General features: G+C 34.7%; 1 protein-coding gene across 1 annotated transcript; it reads left to right on the top strand.

Moving 5' to 3' along the window:
* Nucleotides 1–3280: 3280 nt before the first annotated feature.
* Nucleotides 3281–4219, top strand: LOC103566753 (olfactory receptor 5M5). The gene has a single exon (XM_070566003.1). The coding sequence runs from the start codon at nt 3281–3283 to the stop codon at nt 4217–4219; it is 939 nt and encodes a 312-aa protein (XP_070422104.1).
* Nucleotides 4220–19904: the final 15685 nt, after the last annotated feature.

A 19904-nucleotide genomic window follows, 5' to 3' on the forward strand; every position in this document is an offset into this window, starting at 1 on the left:
TGCTTTCCCATTTATAAAGTTCCTCTCCCATGCTTAGTGCTTCCTCCAAGGAATTTTTATGGGGGGAGCATGAATCACTGATAAATTCAAAAGAACTTTAGTATCCTATCAGTGGCATTACCGAATGAAGATGGTTTCGAAAAAGCGCAGGATATTTCTTACTTCCTTGTGTTTTGTTTAACTTTTGAGGTGCAAGGATTCTAGCAATTTCTGTGCTCAGGGTGGAATTATGGTTTCTTAACCCTGAGACTACACTTGAGATGCTCCATGCTCTTTGAACAAGTAAACTTAAAAAATTCTGCATATTCTTGCCCATCTTGCTAAACTGTATGGTGTGGTTGCTGAACCTATTTAAAGGAAAGGGTAGGAAGTAGGCAGATTAAATTCCAATCTCTTTTATGTTTTTATTGTCTTTATTAGTTGTTAAGCGTAATATGATAATCAGACGGATGTTAGTATTGAGAGCATTTGTTGTTGTTAGTGCTGTGGAGAGGATGCCAACTCCTAGTGACCCTGAATACAGCAAAGCAGAACACTGCCTGGTCTTTTTGCTCCATCCTCTCACCTCCAAGCACAATATCAGACAATGCTTCCCTGCTCGTCAAAGAGTTTTCACTGCCTATTTGTTTGTTTGTTTGTTGGTTGGTTGGTTTGTTTGTTGTAAGTGGTGGCTAGATCCTTCCTAGTCTGTCTTAGTCTGGAAGCTCTGCTGAAACCCGTTCACCATGAGTGAGCCTACTAGTATATGAAACAGCTGTGGCATAGCTTTCAGCATCAGGACAACACAAAATAACAACCGACAGACAGGTGATGTGGTTCCCTGATCTGGGAAGAAACCCAGACCGTGGCAGTGAGAACCCCAGATCTTAACCACTAGTTGAACAGATTTAAAGATTAGAGAGTATCTTTATGTCATTAAAATGGAAGTTTTATATATACTAAGGTGAATATTTTCCAATTAAACTCATCTTTCTGGTAAGTGAGGAAAGAGCACTTTTGTTATTGACATAAATCCTAATTCTCTAATTATTGTATTTTACTCCCAAAGGCCAAAGTTGTAGATTTAAGTCCTGTAGATTATTTCTACTTCAAAGTAACAGGGAATGTAGGTTCTAATTCATCACCATAACTGGGGTGTAACACACATACCCACACACACACTGCAAAAAAAATACATCAGAGACAAATTCAGAAACAAGCTACCTCGTAACTTTTAGGAGTGTCCACACTTCTTGGTGTGTGATAGGGACTTTCAGTTTGTTTGGCTGCTTACCATTTCTTAAATATTTTGACACAATAGAAAATTCATCCTTGCATCTATGTAGAACATCTTTGATTTCTCTACAAAGTCTTCTGTCTCTGCATGTGATCACTCTATCTGAAAGTCTTCCCTATACTTATCCTTCTAAAGAATTCATAGCTATCCTTCTAGTCCCAGTTAAAGGTTATCATTCCTTGATGCCTATCATGATTCCTGAACATAATTAGTTACTTTGTTCAAATCTTTATTAATGAACTAATCACTTTGAACCTTAATTTTCTGTTCATATGTCTCCTTTACCATGGACACACCATCCAGATCTTTTAAGACAAGCGTTGTTACCGTTAATCTTTATTTCCCTAGCAAAGTGACTTGCACACATGTAGTGTTCAATGCTGTTTGTGTGCAGAGGCTATCTCATTACAATATAAACCATACAATATCCTGGAAGCATTACAGAGTCAAAGTAACTAGCTTTTGAAGGCATTTGGTTCAATATCCAGGAACAGATTAAATACTGGAAATATAGTTGGTGACATGGGCATTGCATGGAATTTTTATTTGCATCTCAATGGATCAAGCCTATAGACTTTTCTGTTATGCTCTGATTAAAGATAGGTTTAAAAATTGAATTATTTGCCAACACTGTATTTGGTAAGTTTCACATAAAAATAATGAATTCTGATATTTCTTTAAAATTGGAAGCTTTTAAGATCTTGGAACAATAATGTTATCATACAGTAAAATTTCAAGTGGCCTGAGTGGCTGCTGACTCTTGACCCCAGGAATCCCTCATTCCCTTCAGTTCACTCTTATACCCAGCCCATTTCTCTCATTCTTGTCATCTAAATGGCTCTCATAGGCATTTTAGTTTTGATTGCTTGTCTTATCCTTTATAAAATAACACATGACAACATTGTGAGTCCATAATGAAACTATATTCCCCAGATACCTGGTTTAATAATTTAAAATTTTATTCTTTCATTAAAGTTGATATTATCTGAACTGATAATATTATCTGAAAGTATAATTCTTTCATTATACATAGTATCATCTGAACTCTGCACTAAGAATAATTCTCTCTCTTGATTAGTTTTTGTTTTATAACATCTGAACAGTATTTTTATAATTTTGTAATGAGGAAGGTTGAAGTATTTACACACAATGCTAGAAAGCTTAGAGTCAAGTTTGTGTTTCACCAGCAGCATAAATTTCCCACATTTTGTTATATGCTGTAAACCCCTTAAAATGTTTCCTGGGATAAATGAACAAAAAAATGAATGGGTAAAAAAACAAACCTATGAGCTAAGTTTTGGCACCTTCTCTTTCTCTTATCCATGTCACTGTTGCTTTATTCTTACAACTCTTCTGAATGAAAATTCCTTCATCAGTAATTCACATAGGGTATTTGTTAATCTCAAATTTAATGTCCTTATCTGTAGTCTAATTACATAGGAATACCAGAATCTATTTTGTAGATATAGCAGTAAACAGGCTGCAGAGAATTTCCTTTAAATCCCTATAATTTTGGGCCCTCTAATACAGCAAGTAGGGAGTTCAGTTCTCAAAGACTGAACTTCTAAATATGCAAACACTGTTAATGACTGCAAAAGTGTTTTCAAACATGTCACTGTTTTGTCCGAACTATTCCTAGGCTCAAGGATGAAGCCCGCTATTTTATAGTGAACTATAAGTGGCAACTGGTAATTCAATCCATTTTTAGACAAACTTTAGGTCATAATTTCCTCATTCCAAAGCAAGTTGCTGTCACAGAGGCCATTCTTTTCTTGAACCATATTATATACCTACCTAACAGGTGCCATGACGTTCTTAAAAGGCCCAGCTCCTACAGTCTCAGACTCCATGTAATAATAGCTATGTGTGAAAGTGACTAAGAGTGGAAGAAAGAGAGAAGGAGAATGAGAGGAAGAGAGAGAAGAAACATATGACGGGCTTCTCATTCACTTCTTAATTTTTCTTTTAAATTCATTTAAGTGAACAGTGCTGATATCTAAGACAATGATCAGAAGAAATTCCACCTTGGTGACTGAATTTGTTCTCTTGGGATTAACGGATCGTCCAGAGCTTCAGCCCATCCTCTTCACGTTATTTCTGGCGATCTACTTGATCACCGTTGGGGGGAATCTTGGGATGTTGGTATTGATCAGAGTAGATTCACGCCTCCACACTCCCATGTACTTCTTTCTTGCCAGTCTGTCATGCTTGGATTTGTGTTATTCCACTAACGTGACTCCCAAGATGCTGGTGAACTTCTTATCAGAGAAGAAAACCATTTCTTACGTTGCTTGTTTAGTCCAGTGTTATTTTTTCATTCCCATGGTGATTACTGAATATTACATGCTAGCTGTAATGGCTTATGATAGGTACATGGCCATCTGTAACCCTTTGCTTTACAGCAGCAAGATGTCCAAAGGGGTCTGTATTCGCGTCATTGCTGGTCCATATGTCTATGGGTTCCTTAGTGGTCTGTTGGAAACCATGTGGACGTACCGCTTGATGTTCTGCGGCCCTAGTATCATTAATCACTTCTATTGTGCTGATCCACCCCTCATCCGACTGTTCTGTTCTGACACTTTTATTAAGGAGACATCCATGTTTGTGGTAGCAGGATTTAACCTCTCTAACTCCCTCCTCATAATCCTTATCTCCTATATCTTCATTCTCTTTGCCATCCTGAGGATGCATTCTGCTGAAGGCAGGCATAAAGCATTTTCCAACTGTGGGTCCCATTTGTTGTCAGTGACTGTGTTTTATGGGACCCTGTTCTGCATGTATGTTAGACCTCCCACAGACAAATCAGTGGAGCAGTCCAAAATCATTGCTGTTTTTTACACTTTTGTAAGCCCTATGTTGAACCCCATCATTTATAGTCTGAGGAAGAAGGATGTGAAGCAAGCTTTTCAGAAATTGATCAGAAAAAATGTACATCTGAAGTAAAATTATACTGCATCTTTATCTGAAAATTAAATAAAATATATTTATGAGAACTGGAGCCAACTTTAATTGAATTTAAAGTTAATTTTAAATCCATGATGAAAAGCTATATTATAACAAGAAAACATTAAAGACATAGGTAAAGAAGTCTGTAGTTTTACATGTGACATATGAGTACATTGTGTGTATAAAGTGTCGGAAGATATATATGTAGTTATAGTGGATAATTTCTCTTCCTCTACACACTTTCACATTTATAAGTTTATAAGATACTTTTAAATTATAAAAATTACACATTTTTATAGTAAAATATTTTATCTCTAGAAGAATATAAGTAAAAGAGGAAATATTTTCTTTTCCCTTTCCTCCACCCTGATCTTCCAATCTCACTTCTCAAAGGTAACACTCTTAACAGTTTCTTGTGTTTCGAGAAAATTTCTATATGACTACTAACCAATGTCAGTAGACAATGGCTATATATGTACACATATACACAAAACTGTTAATACACATTTTGAGTGTCATGAGCTAATTTTTAGTAGTTTATAATTCTGTAGTAGTTACAGTGAATGGACTTTGATCCCATGGTTTAGAAAAATATGACCACAACTGCTGATGAGACTTACTGTAATTTCTAGCAGAGAGAGAAATTATGAGAACACCCCCATGTCCATGTCTGACATCCATTTATTTCCCCCTACTTGTAAGAGTCACTTTCAATAAGACACCCTCCTCCTTCTGCCATAACAGGAAACAAGAACCTTCAAACAATTTTGTTTTTACATATTAACTCATGAGGCAGGCAAAGAATGGTTCTTACAAAGATACATCTTTTGCCCCAAAAGGAATTATGAAATCTGCAGAGTTTAATCAATGTACATTCCAGCCTCTTGAGGTCTGAGATTGTTATGCCTTCCCTCATATCTGTTCATTAATCTATTTTTCAGGATAGGATAGATATTTACTGATTGTAATATAGTTCAAAGTTTTCCCACAATTGTCCTTTGACACAATTAGTTATTATATATCTAATTTCAGAATTAAATATGTTGACTTATTTGTAATTGTTTTAATGCTAAAGGACGCAAATGATAAGAGAAAATTCAGTACAATTTGTTAAGTGCCATAATATAAGAAAATCAAGTGCTGATGCAACAGAGGAAGGAAGCAATTCATTCTGAGGAAAGTAGTTAATCTTATGATTGTACAAGACATGAACTTGTTCATCCTCTGTGAATCTGCTCCACCATAGCCATAGCCACTAGTAAAATGATACGTCAGACCAAGCAGGGTCTGAATAAAGCAAATATTAGAACTGACTTATGATCACATATGTAGATGTTACTTTCAATGAAAAACAAAAAGCCACAGAACTATAATAGTAATTTTCCCAATTGACACATTCTCAGTTAGATTTCAAAGCTTCTTTTCTACCTTAGAGCACATTTTTGCTCAATATTTCCTGCAGAGTAACATTTCCATACTCATTAACTCTATATTATCCCATTCGATTTTTTCAACCTTTGTATTACTAAACATTATTTAAATAATTTTATTTTTAAAGTCAGATTGCCTACAAATTCTGTGAAAACATATAAACAAACAACTATTTTTGTAACTTTTAATATTTAATTGTCTGTCGGATTCTACTCAAATACTTAGAAATCTACTACTATTTAAGCATACACACATATTCATTTATGTAAAATCAATCCGTTTATTATTCCAAATTTCCTGATTTCAGAGTCCATGTTTCTATCTTTACAGCCTAGCTTGGCAAAAAATAAAGGTTCAATAATGATTTTAGCACTAAAAGTATAAGGGAGTATCCATTTTGAAAGTGAACAAAGTGTCTCCATTTTAGCATGTATTAGACAATGTCTTTGAGTGGACTAACTAATGACTCTGAGGAAATATATTAGTTATAAGCCAATAATACTGTTCAGAAATACAAATGACTCATCACTTCATTGACATTTATGACTGAAACTACCAATTCGAAGTCTATAGTTACACCCACCTGCACACAAGTTTAAGATGAAAGAGGAATTTCACCAAGTACTTACATGCATTGACTGGCTGGCTGGAATTACACCTCAGACATTCTATTTTTTTAGATCGCATTGCATTGTACTGGACATAGAATAGGTATGTGCTCGTGAAATGCTTTTTTTATTAATGAATTATTTCAGTAGACCCTGGATTTTTACCTAAATTTAATAAATTCCTTTATCAATGATAAAGTCTCTGTTGAAGGATTTTATGACAGGCTTCTAAACCCTTGCTCTTCTCTTTTTTTTTGTTAGCTCTATTGGATTCCATATTCATTGAACAATGTGATGATGGAAGAATCTGTAAGAAAATAAACAGTATTTACTGCAACCCTAAGGAACAATAATTACGAGAGAATATATTATATTTCTTTTCCCACATATAAACGATCATGATTTCAATTGGTAGTTTTTTTTTGAGGAAAACTGATCCATTTTTACAAAATAAACAAGTTTTTCAGAGATTGGTAATGCTATAAGGCTAACATTTTTATTCATATATGATATATTTTTCTTGGGAGTAGTGTGTATCTGAAGAATGTTTAAACCCTCACACTCACACATGCACAAATGAATGAAAGAGAAAGAAAAAATAATGCTTAGCAAAGCTCAGGTACTGTTTTACTATATGTTATTCCACTTAATCTGCCCACCAATACTATGTTTTTGACATTATAATATCTACTTTAAAGATGACCAGAGACTCACAGATTAATAATCAACCTAAAATCAGAGCTTAGAAGAGAGGTTAAAATCTGTCTGGCTTCAAAGCTTATTATTTTTTTTCCCTAATATAGTATACTTTTCCATTATACTTTGTTGATGGGAGAAGTGATGCAATGAATAAAACTCTCATTTTCTGTCTTCTAAAAATTTTGTTGATAAGGTAGTTGACAGCTACATGAACACTGAATGATGAAATCCATTATAATAAAATATCCTATTTTACAATGTATAGACAAATTTAACTTGTTCAGTGAAGTGAAACTTTGTAGTCAGATCTTTGCTCCATCCTTTGTCAGCTAAATTAATAGTTAAGAGCATGAACTATGGAATAAGATTTACTGAGTAAATTGCTCAACTTCTCTCTGCCTCAGTTCTCCTCTGTAAGATGAATATACAGTATGTCTCATAGGGAAGCTGTGTAGAAGAAATGGATTAATAAAATACATACATACTCTTTTTCATCCATAAACATGAGGAATCATCATAATGTGAATAATTTGAAAGGCTGAGATTTGATTGTGCTTTTATGATAGAATGCTTAAAATATCATGCGTTTTGTTCATCTTTATTAAGGGAAGGTGCTTATTTATTTAAACAACAGAGTAAAGTTTTGTAGATTAAATTTTAAAAGAATGTCCAATCAAGAGTCAAGAATAAGAGCTAAGTAAGTGACACTGCAAATCTTTGCCTTTGAAGTCTTGATTCATCTGTTTATGAATCATGTCTGTCTCACATTCCACAAGTAGATGTCCAATGGTAATTTCATTGTTGAGTTAATTTTCCTGAGTTTTAAAGAGTATTTTAGAAATGATGTGATGCTTTGAGGCATAAACTTCGAAAATCAGAATGCATGTGAAAATAGCCGTTGATTTGGAAATTGCAATATATTTAAAATCACTGTTTATTATGAGAACCTTACAGTGGGACATCTATTCTAATAGAATGGTTGTTTCCTAGAAGACTTTCTCTGTTTAACGATCTTCATTACAGCCTGTTTCACTCTGGCAAGACTGTGTTGAAGACAAGTTGCCTCTTGCTTCACACCTCAACTAATAGAAATATCTTCATATGTTTGTGGTCACATGTTAAGTTAAATAAACTCAATACATACTTATTGAGGTCTATCAAAGGCAAGACACTGTAGGTTTTAAAAGCGATTAAATACATACCCACTGTCTATGCAGGGTGTTGCTTAATTATGTAGAAACTTTCGCAACTAGTTTATCATAAGATGTGTTGGGTAAGAGAAACAGTTGAAGTATTTTTTAGTTCTTTTTATGAGCAAAGAGGAAGAAAAAATTAATACTGACAAAGGATTTAGAGGTAGTTCTCCCAGAGGAGGTGACCATTGAGGTAGTATTTGGAAGTGGAGTAAAATTTCAAAGGATAGAGCAGTTCAAAGGCATTTCCCAAAGATGGAAACAGCTGATCAAAATAGAATAGCTTGAATGTGCCTGGGATATCAATCATAAATAGGAAAGTGAAAAAAGATGAGGCTAAATAGTAAACTGGATCAAATGAGGAGGGAAGGGAATGCTTTGCTAGCATACTTAGACTTAATTTGATATAGATAGCAACCACTGGCATTTTTAAATCTGAGGAAACCTTGTCTTGAAAGACAGGATGCTGTGAAGAGCAATGACCTTCTTTTAACCAAGGTCGACAGTGACTGCATGAATGGCCACCTTTGTCAATCTGCCAAATAAGAGTCTTCTTCCCAAGCCATTTTTATTCCTCTCCAAGATTGTTAGCTCTTTGCTTCCATCTAGGAAGTGGATTTAGGAGTACCATATACATTAGTTATTTATCTGTTTCTATTCCCTTGCTTCCTTTTTGGGGCCCTATTTCTTTACATATTTAGTGTTGTGCTGCCCAATTCCTTGTTTTCAAAGTCCTAAAGAGCATCTTCAGAAATCACCCTTATCTCCCAAATTGCGGAGTAGAAGCTGAGCCCCACTAAGCTCTTTGGAAGAAAACAAAGAAACAAAAAGAAGTGTGTCTACTACACTCCCCAATAAACTATCTCACTATGTCTTTCATTTTCTTAATTTTATTGATATTAAGACATTTGGAAGGTAGAATATTTGAACTGAAAACGATCTAGAATATATATACTCATATTTTTAATAAGGAAGAAGCTGAAAGAATTCACCTAAAGATAACGGGCTACCCTGTGTAAACAATATTACTCACTGGAACTATACTCACTTTATTTAATTCTCTTTCCAGCCAAATGGTATAATGGATTTATTAGAAATTCCTTCCATGAATCTGGAAGGCATGGGCATTTTTGATTCATTGTAGTGGATTTTTAATCCTCTTATAAAATGAGATGATGTTTAACACATTTTTTGAAGTGAGATGAACTAACTATAAGGAAATCCATGAATGTCAGTGGCTAAAGACAAGAGATTTGTAGTTAAGTCTGCTTTCTCATCTCAGCCAGGTCACTTAGTAGGTGGTTCAAATTGAGAAAACTGATTACCCTTTCTAAGGCTCAGTTCCTTCAACTGTATAATGGGTTTAACCAGAGATTCTTTTTATGAGTTTCTAGTAATATTATACATGAGAAAGATGTTTAGTATGCTGAGTTTAATGAAAGTTAATTACTTTATTAATCAAATACATCAAAAGCACCTAACCACTAAGATATTCACCAACTATACCAAGCATGTCATGACGTAGGAAAGGAAAGTAAATTGTCTGCATGAGTTAGGTTTCTTCAATTGCTTTCATTAGCCCTTGGAGCTTTCTAAAACAAAAACAAAACAATATGTAGGAGCAAAAGAAAGTAGCTGTAAAAATGTCCCTTTTTTTCTAATTAATGTGTGATCACTGCAATGATACCATGTTGTAGAATATGGTCTTGCTGCATTGGTGACCAGTAAAATGAATGAGTAACTTACTTCCTTTTGAATGCAGCTCTTTGTGCTGAATAATGGAGGTTAGTGAGGAAGAATGGTGCCCAGCAATGCATGGCAAGTAGTAGGCAAGGTCACTATGAAAAGAGATGAAGAAGAAACCACAGAAGAGATGCTTAAGCAATTCCTAACTTCCAAGTTAAAAGTTCCTGAGCTATTTCAAGGAACTTTTAATTGGCAGAATTGATGGCCTCATCTCAGTTTTTTTGAAATGCCCTAGGGAAAAGGGAAAACATTCATAAACACAAGCAACAATTTCCCTCACTTATTTTTGAAGGCCCATTGGTTTTTCTACTTCTTACAGGTAGGGTTGCCTACTTTGTGTGTGCTAGTAACTAGCCAACATATTACTATCTACACTTGGAATCAAATGTCTCATTTGATAGGAGTAAGTGCGTGGTTAGAAATAATTAAATGACTACATAGAAAGGATTATGGTTCATTTTAGGAAAAGTACCAATTCTCATAATTAGAGAATTTTTATTTCTTTTAAACAGTAAAGAATGGGAATTCAAAAACTAAAAATTTCTTGTCATGTCCTTATATGCCTCACAGATGTTCAGATATTTACATACATTACAACTTCTAAAATCCTCACAGAAAATCTCTGAGAGAACATTTTTAAGGTAAGAATCCTGAGGCTCATATAGATTAAGTTGTGTGCAATTGTAGACATCATATGGAACACAGCTGTAATTGTTCAAATCCAATCTGCCCTGTTCCAAACCAACAGGTTGATTTTGTGAGATGAATATTAATATTAAGGATACTAGAAACATTTTAGCACAAAATTAAAACACAAAGATATCTTGGTAGAACATTAATAATGAAGGTAAGACATAAGAGTCGGGCATGAAAACATAGAAGGGCACAACACGATGTTTCAATGTTCTCTGGTAAGAGACGAGAAAAAGATAGTGAGACACATAACCACATGAAAATACATGCAAACACATCGAAGCAAAAGGTAAGCTTCTCGGAATAAGATGGGGAGGATAATACGGAATTCTTGAAGTCATTCCTGGAAAGGAGAGATAGAGGTGAGAAATAGGAGTGGGAGAAGAAATAAGAGAAGCGAGAGATGTGTTCTTAAGCTAGGTACTAAGGTCTGTAGAATAGACAGTGGAAAAACCCTCTGTGGTTAGGGTACAGGTGGGGAATTTAAAGAATAAATATGTCTAATGTTTAAAATTCATTTTTTATTCTTTTTTCACCAAATTCTTTCTTTTACCTGCATTCCATAGAATTGCAAGGTGTTTATGTGTGTGTGTATTTGTGAACATTTTGGTTTCTAAATGACATTGGATGGACGGAAAGGAAGTTTAAGACAATTTTACGAGGTCTTGAGAGGCTAGCATCAGTGTTATCTAAGCATTGTCATCATAATTTTTAAGTCACAGCATGATCCTCGGGCATAATTTCTGAGGGATTAATTAAATTCTAAATAATTTTAACTTGATATTGTTTTATCTTATATAATAGTCAACATTATAGTAATCTTGAGCAGTCATCTTTTTTCTTTTATTTGAGCACTGATCTTATAGGTTTGTATTAGTTGGTAAGGATTTCACTTTCTGCAAGACCAAAACAAAATAATAGTTAAATCAGAAGTTTAATTCTCATTTATATAAAATTCTGTGCTGGTATTTGAGTTCAGCATTGCCACAATTTTAGGAATTTTGATTTATTGACTCTTGTTTTTCTGCCTTCTCATCCATATCACCAAGAATAGCTCATCACTACATCCATATTACAGCCAGTGGGAGGTGGAAAAGTGGAGGAGGGGGACAAGTCTATGTTGTAAAGGGATAGATAGAAATTGTTTACTTTCTTTCATTACATTCTCTTAGAGAGAACCTACTGTTTTGTTGTAGCAAATCTAGTTTGACAATAAATAATGAAAAGGAATGTTTTGTGGTTTCTTTATTATATTTATTTTGCCTTTGCTTTGTTTTTTAAGTGCTGTCTCACAAAGACCAACTGTGGTTTCAAGGAGCAAACACTAATGCGGATATGAGGGAGGTACGACTTCTAGCTCAGGTTCTGTCAAATCCAGTCTGTGGCTCTGTGCTGTCATTTTGCTCTTTGATCTGTTTTCATTAGTATAGATGAATATGCTGGACTAAGTCACTTCTGTGGTCTTATTCAAGTCTGAATTAGCTTCTGCAAAGTTTATTGAATTAACTGAAAAAATATTAGAAGAGTTTTTGAAAACTCTCCCGTACTCTTCATTGGTTCCCATTCATGCTAAAAGATTTGCATTTGTGCAACTTTTCAAAAATTTCTCTTTATTTCCCTTTTTTCCCCAATATCATCTAGTCATTCCAAAACAGGAAGCACTGACTTTTTACATCTTACAAAGAATTAATTAACGTGTATCTTTTAAATTATCCATTAGTGCCCTTTTACAAAGAACCTAAGAAATTGTATCTGGTATGGCTTGGAAGAAATGATTGTTATCAGGAAAAGAACTTCTAGTACAAGGTCTCAACTTCGAATTAAGTTATCTGGTAAATTCTTTTAGATAAGTGGTGAGTATTTGTTTTTTGGCATTGAGTGCAAAATCTGAGATGAAAAAAACAATGTAAGGTTAAGTGAATTGTGGAAAAAAGACAAAGTAGAATTGGTGATGGGTAAGAAATGTAATGACAGAAACCGAAAAGAGAAATAGACAAAGAGAATAGGAAGATAATTAGAAAAGGAAAAGATGTGAACCTGACAAGTGACTAAGAACCAGAGCCAGTCTGAGTGTGCTTAGGAACGTTTATTATCCCACCAATCCCGAAATCCCTCCCCCAAAACCACCACTTCCTTCTTATCTGCATAATATGGTGGTATTTTAAATTTTTTCTCAAATTGATATTTGTTGTTAAAATTACTCTGAATATATCATTAGGAATACTTGAATCATATTATGAGTAAACTATGAAAATTGCTAATACTAATTTCTAACACTATGAGTGATACTGTGAATGCAATTCTCTTCTTGCACAATTACTGGATTTTCACAGAGTTAATAGTTATCCGTACTTGTTTTTCTTTTAGTATCTACTTTTCCCCAAACTCCCACAGAACTGAAACACAACTCTTACAGAGACAACCAATAGATGATCTATAATTTCCACATTTTCTCCCTGGAGCTCTTTTGTCCACCTGTTGGATTCTGCACTGCTTGCTCTCTAGGTCTGTTGCAGAGCTGTGATTTGGAGATAGTAATTGCTACCACTGATTTCAAATGTTTTATTCATTGATCTTATGTGATTACTGGGAAATATGTTGCGAACTGGAGTTTCAGTGATAAATAAGACAAAAAAGCCCTTTACTGCATTTTAGGCTGGAGGTCAGATAGCAAGGCATCTAAACAAATAGATAAAAATTTCAGATATTGGTAAGTGTCATGAAGAAGTCAAAGTAAGACAATAGAAGACAATGACTTGGCAGCATCAGAAGTGAGGGTTGTACTAATGTGTCAACTTCAATGGATTAGAAAGGACTCTTGGAGAAGGTGACATTTGAATTGAAGCCTAAATGATCACAAGAAGGTAAACATATAAAGAGATTTGGAAAGCGTAACCAGGAAAATCAATAACAAGTACAAAGTTTCATGGATGAAGCCTGGCCTGTTGGAGTAGCAGAAAGAAAGGACATGTGGCTGGAACCTAATAAATGGGAGAAGCAATAGGAAGAGTTGATGCCAGGAAAGTGGTTCCTTTATTTATTGGATGGTGCTTCAGACTCCTGTAGTTAACAAGGCAAATGGATTGCAACATTTTTCTTTGATTTCCACATTTCTGTTGCTGCCACCTGATATGTGGCCAATATTCCCATAGGTTTGACAGAATGAGATGTTGTAATTTGGTTGATAAAATTCTTAAAAAATATATATATTTTCTTTGGTTAGCAAAGATAATGTCAGTGAACACTTAATGGACTTTTCTTCTGTCCAATTCCAAGTTCCCTCCACACTTTCCTTTACCTTTATAATTTAAAACTTAGCCAAAGCATTATACCTTCAGGAAGTCTTCCTGAATGCTTTCAGGCTGTGTAGGTACCACATTATGGTTCATCCATGAGTTTACCATTCTACCATTGAATTTATAACGTGGTAATAAGTATATTTATATGCATCTGTTTCTTCCACTGTTCTACAAAGTTTTTAAAGGAAGGGACTATCTTATCATCTTTTTATCTTTACTACCTTAGTATAGCGTCTGGTAAAGAGGCCATGTTCAACTTATTTTCTTTTGAAAGAGTAAGAATTTACCAATCTCTTCCTCTTTCTGCCTTTGCCTTTGTCTATGGCCAATTACAGATTATTCTCTGTGACTCTGCCTTTTCTCATCCCAATGTAATCGATGCAGAATAATAGATGATTGATTTCATTTAGTAAAATCATATTGAAGCTCTTTGTCATAAATGTACATTACAAGCCTATTGAGGGAAATTCTTTCTGAGCGGGAATTTGAGACTATAATTTTAATGGCACCAGACAGAAGTGATCACACAGTATATGTCCATTTTCATTGAATATAAATGGGTGAAAGTGAATGCTGAACCAAAGTGAAAAGATTTAAGGAAACTAAACTGAATAATATATGTAACAATGCTTTTTCCTTGAGATCCACTCATAATTATACAGTACATTTGGGAAACAATTTATAGGCGGAAGGGTCTCCACTCCTGCTCAGGCAGGGAAGATGATTGGTGGAAATCACCTGACAGGCATTTTATTAAGCCAAGAAATATCCAACCCTGGAAAAGAATACACTCTCTTCGTGCTCTTTACAATTCTGTCCTCATCAAGAAAGCCTTGACTGTTAACAAAAGCATAAGTCCATAAATTCCTTTATGTAGGTGAATAATAATTTTGTATGCTTCTTTTTCATTGCCATCCCAAGATTCATGCAACCTGAATTTAAATTTTCTGATCTGAATTAAAATATTCTCTTCAGCTCCTTGTCTACTGAAAACAAAACAAAAAACTCTTCACATTGAGGTAGAGTGGTTTGGTGGGTATAGGACTGGTTTTGGATTTATTCAGATCTGACTCTGAATCTCAGTTTTACTATTTGTTTCTCAGTTGGGGAATCTTAGAGAAGTTTCCCCTCAGGATCAGTTTATTCAACGGCAAAATATGGTCATCTCAGGGGATTGTTGAGAATATCAACTATTATTTGTAAGCTACCTTTCCCTCAATTACATTTTGAGGGAAATGTACTCTGAGTTCAATTTCAGACTTACTTTTAGAAAACTTGCTAACATGAGAGGAGTGATAGGAACAACAAATTAAATGTGTTATTTAGTCATCCATATATTTAACAAGTTCTTGTTGATTATTGTCTATTTCAGGCACTGTTGTCATTGATATTTATCAGTCTCTTCTAATTGTCACATTCTATGATTTTTAATCTGGAAATTAATCATTTATACCTAGATTTGAAACCAGAAGTTCAAAGAAATCATCTCTTCCTTAACTGTAAAATGAAATGATATTGTGTCTATTTCATAGTATTATTTTTGGAATTCAATAAGATCATATATGGAAAGTATCCAAATATGGTGCATGAAATATAAGAATCCAATGAATATCACTATTGTTGTTGTGTTGCTATACCTTCAAGCAGAAAATTAATCAGATCTATTAATTTTATTTTTATTCTTAGGGCAAGTGAAAAATGAAGTGGCTCTTACACTGCTATTCTGAGTCTGCTCATAGGATGCAAGAAATTTTATACAGCCTCTCACAAATTCTCTGTTAATGACGTTTGCTAATGTCAAAATTGTACCGTGGAAAAAAGAGTATTAAGATGTAAACTTCAGGGATTAGTGTCAAGACGGTGGTGTAGGAGGACTCTGAACTCACTTCTTCCCAACAATTTACACACTATTTACAACTATTTACAAGTACCACTACAAAAAAAACAATTTACGACTATTCTTGGAACAAGAATAGTTGGCCCATCCAACAGCAAGTGCTCAGGCAACTTGTAGACCTGTATAGACTGTGTGTCTGTATCCTATGCAGGCAGGTGAGTGGGTCCATCTTTGCAGGGCGGGACATGTGTGAGGAATGCATGGAGTGTGTGGGGCATTGGTGGAGTGTGTGATGGTCTCTGTAATGGGGAAACTGGTGCTCAGGACTGTGGTGATGGTAGGTTTGGACATGCAGGCCATGGGACTTGTCTGATGCAGAAGACTTGTGTTTCTCAAACAGCCTCACGGGGGATTGGGCCTACCTCACAAAGACTGAAACAATTAGGTGCTCCCATCCCTAGGACCAGCTCCACTCAGCAGCAATCCTGAGAGAGCTGACAACAGCCTTGCAGGCTGGAGGCCTACTGTAATTGTAAGACCCTGAGCCTAGCACCCAACTACACAGGGGGCCTACTCACTTAAGAGAAAAACTACACGAGTAATGTACTTTAGACCTTGAAGCCAACTGTTCTGGTGCTCCCTAAACCTGATAAAATGAGTGAAGGGTCAATAGCAGCCATATGTAGCTGAGAATTACATCCAGCTGGTGAGAGGAACAGCCTCGCCTCCATGGGCACCTGCAGCAAAAGCAACCTTGCAACAACAGAAGGACACATGTAGGCCATACAAGGGTCACTCCTGGAACATTTTGAACAGGTGACGTCAGGGGAGCACACTGCTGTGCTTCATAAGACATCTCTTACATAAGGCCACATTGCCAGGATCAGGAGATTAACTGACCCACCTGCTACATAGTTATAAGCACAGAGAAAGAGGCAAAATGAGGAAGCAAAGGAATACCTTCCAACTAAGGCAACAAGACAAAACCCCAGGAGAAGAACTAAATGAAACAGAAATAAGCAGTCTACCTGACAAAGAGTTCAAACAAAAAGTCATAAGGATGCTCACTGATCTTGGGAGAATAATGGATGAACTCAGTGAGAAACAATTGAACAAAGAATTGAAAAATGTAAAAAAATTAAAAAATGAAAAAAATTGGAGATGAAGAATACATACTGGAAATGAAAAATTCACTAGAGGGACTCAATAGTAGAGTAGATGATACAAAAGAATGGATCAGCAACCTGGATGAAAGACTAGAGGAAATCACACATGCTGAACAGAAAAAAATAAAAAAGAATTAAAAAGATGAGAATAGTCTAAGGGAGATTTGGGACAACATCAAGCACACAAACACTTGTATTATAGGTGTCTAAGAAGGAGAAGAGGGAGACAAAGGGGCAGAGAATCTGTTTGAAGAAATAATAGTTCAAAACTTTCCTAAGCTAAGGAAGGAAACAGACTTCCAGGCACAGGAAGCACAGACAGCACCAAAAAGGATAAACGCGAAGAGGCCCAAGCAAAGACACATTATAATTAAAATGTTCAAAATTAAAGATGAAGAGATAATCCTAAAAGTCACAAAAGAAAGGCAACAAGTGCTATACAAAGGAAACCCCATAAGGCTATCAGTGACTTCTCAGCAGAAACCTTATAGGCTAGAATGGAGTGGCATAACATACTTAAAGTATATTTAGGAAAGGAAAAACCACACAGCTAAAAATACTCTACCTGGCTAGGTTATCTTTCAGAATGGAAAGAGTGATAAAGAGTTTCCTAGACAAGCAAAAATTAAAGGAGTTTATCACCAAGAAAACAGCCTTACAAGAAATTCTAATGGGACTTATTTAAGTGGGAAAGAGAAGATCACAATGAGGAATAAGGAAATTATCAAAAAAAAAAAAAAACAATGAAATCACTGGTAAAGGTAAAAATAGAGTAAAGGTAGCAGATCAACCAACTACAAGGTTATATGAAGGTCAAATGACAAAAGTATTAAAACTATCAGTTTCAATGCTATGAGGGTAAGGGATACACAAACACAAAAAGAGAGGTTAGATATGATATCAAAAACATAAAATGTGGGAGGAGGGGAGTAAAAGAGAATAGTTTTCAGAAAGAGGTCAAACTAAAGAGACCATCAACTTATTATTGCTATATACGTAGGTTATTATATGCAAAGCTCATGGGAATCACAAGCCAGAAACCTATAATAAATACACAAATAACTAAGAGAAAGAAAACCAAACATAATACTAAAGAAAGCCATCAAACCACAAGGGAAGAGAGCAAGAGAAGAATGGCACAGAGAGGAATTGCTAAAACATTCAGAAAAAAGGTAACAAAAGGGCAATAAGAGCATACGTATCAATAGCTACTTTAAATTTCAATGGACTAAATGGCAGATCAATCCAACAAATTAATATTACACTTGCAGTAACTATCTATACACCCAGTGTAGGAGCATCTAAATATATAATATTTAGAATAGGAAAATATAATATTTAGAAATAGGAAAAATAGACAGCAACACAATAATAGTAGAGGACTTTAACAAATATTAATTTGTTGGATTGTCCCATTTATCATTATGTAGTGCCTTTCTTTGTTTCTTGTTCTCTTGTTATAGTTTTTGTTTTAAAGTCTTTTTGGCCTAAGTATCACTACCCCAGCTTTCTCTTCATTGTCATTTGCATGGAGTATATTTTTCCATCCCTTCACTTTCAGCTTATGAGTGTCTTTAGGTTTGGAATGAATATATTATCCAAACAGAAGATAAACATTAAACAACACATTAGATGAGATGTACTTTGTAGATATATACAGAAGATTCCATCCAAAAACCACAGAATACACATTCTGTTAAAAATCATATTGAACATTCTCCAGGATTGATCACATATTAGGCCATAAAACAAGTCTCAATAAGTTTAAGAAGATTGAAATAATGCCAAACATCTTTTCTGACCACAAAGTATGAAACTTGAAATCAACTTCCAGATAAGCCACAAATATGTGGAGATTAAAGAAAATGCTATTTAACAATGATTTGGTCAAGGAAGAAATTAAAAGAGAAATCAAAAAATACCTGGAGACAAATGAAAATGAAAATATGACATGTCAAAATTTATGGGATACGGCAAGAGTAGTTCTAAGAGGAAAGTTTATAGCAGTAGAGGCCTACCTCAACAAAAAAGAAAAATCTCAAATAAACAATCTAACACTGCATCTAAAGGAACTGGAAAAAGAAGAACAAACAAAGCCCCAAATGAGCAAAAGGAAGGAAATAATAAAAATCAGAGCAGAATTAAATCAAATAGAGACTAAAAAAAAATAGATAAAAATCAATGAAATGAAGAGCTGGTTCTTTGAAAAGCTAAACAAAATTGACAAACTTTTAGCTAGACTCTCCATGAAAAGAATAGAGAAGTCTCAAATAAATAAAATGGGAAGTGAAAGAGGATAAATTACAGTGGACACCTCAGAAATACAAAAGATCATGAGAGAATACTACAAAAAGTGATATGCCAACAAATAGGATAATTGAGAAGAAATGGATAAATTCTTAAAACGATACAAACTTCCAAAACTGAATCAAGAATAGAGAATTTGAATAGACCAATCACCAGTAAGAAAATCAAAACAGTAATTTAAAACAGCCGAAAAATAAAAATGCAAGTGCAGGACTAGATGACTTCGCTGGTGAATTCTACTGAACATTCAAAGAAGTCTTAAGACCTATCCTTCTCAAACTCTTCCAAAAAGTGGAGGAGGGAAAGCTTCCTAACTCATTATATGAATCCAATATTACCCTAAATTTCAAAACCAGACAAGGGCAACACAAAGAAACAAATTACAACCAATATCACTGATGTACATAGGTGCAAAAATCTTCAACAAAATACTAGCAAATTGAATACAACAGTACATTAAAAAGATCATATACCATGATCAAGTGGGATTTATTACAGGGATGCAGTGATGGTTCAATATACACAAATCAGTCAATGTGATACACCACATCAAGAAAATGAAAAATAAATATCACATGATCATCTTAATAGATTCAGACAAAGCATTAGACAAGATATGGCATCCATTTATGGTAAAAACTCTGAAAAAATTTGGTGTAGAAGGGAAGTACCTCAACATAATAAGGGCCTTATATGACAAACC

The sequence above is a fragment of the Equus przewalskii genome, chromosome 11 (assembly GCF_037783145.1).
Source record: "Equus przewalskii isolate Varuska chromosome 11, EquPr2, whole genome shotgun sequence".
NCBI lineage: Eukaryota > Metazoa > Chordata > Mammalia > Perissodactyla > Equidae > Equus > Equus przewalskii.

What these genes read in the sequence shown, in the direction of transcription:
- LOC103566753 (XM_070566003.1), top strand. Translation starts at nt 3,281, where the DNA reads ATGATCAGAAGAAATTCCACCTTGGTGACTGAATTTGTTCTCTTGGGA.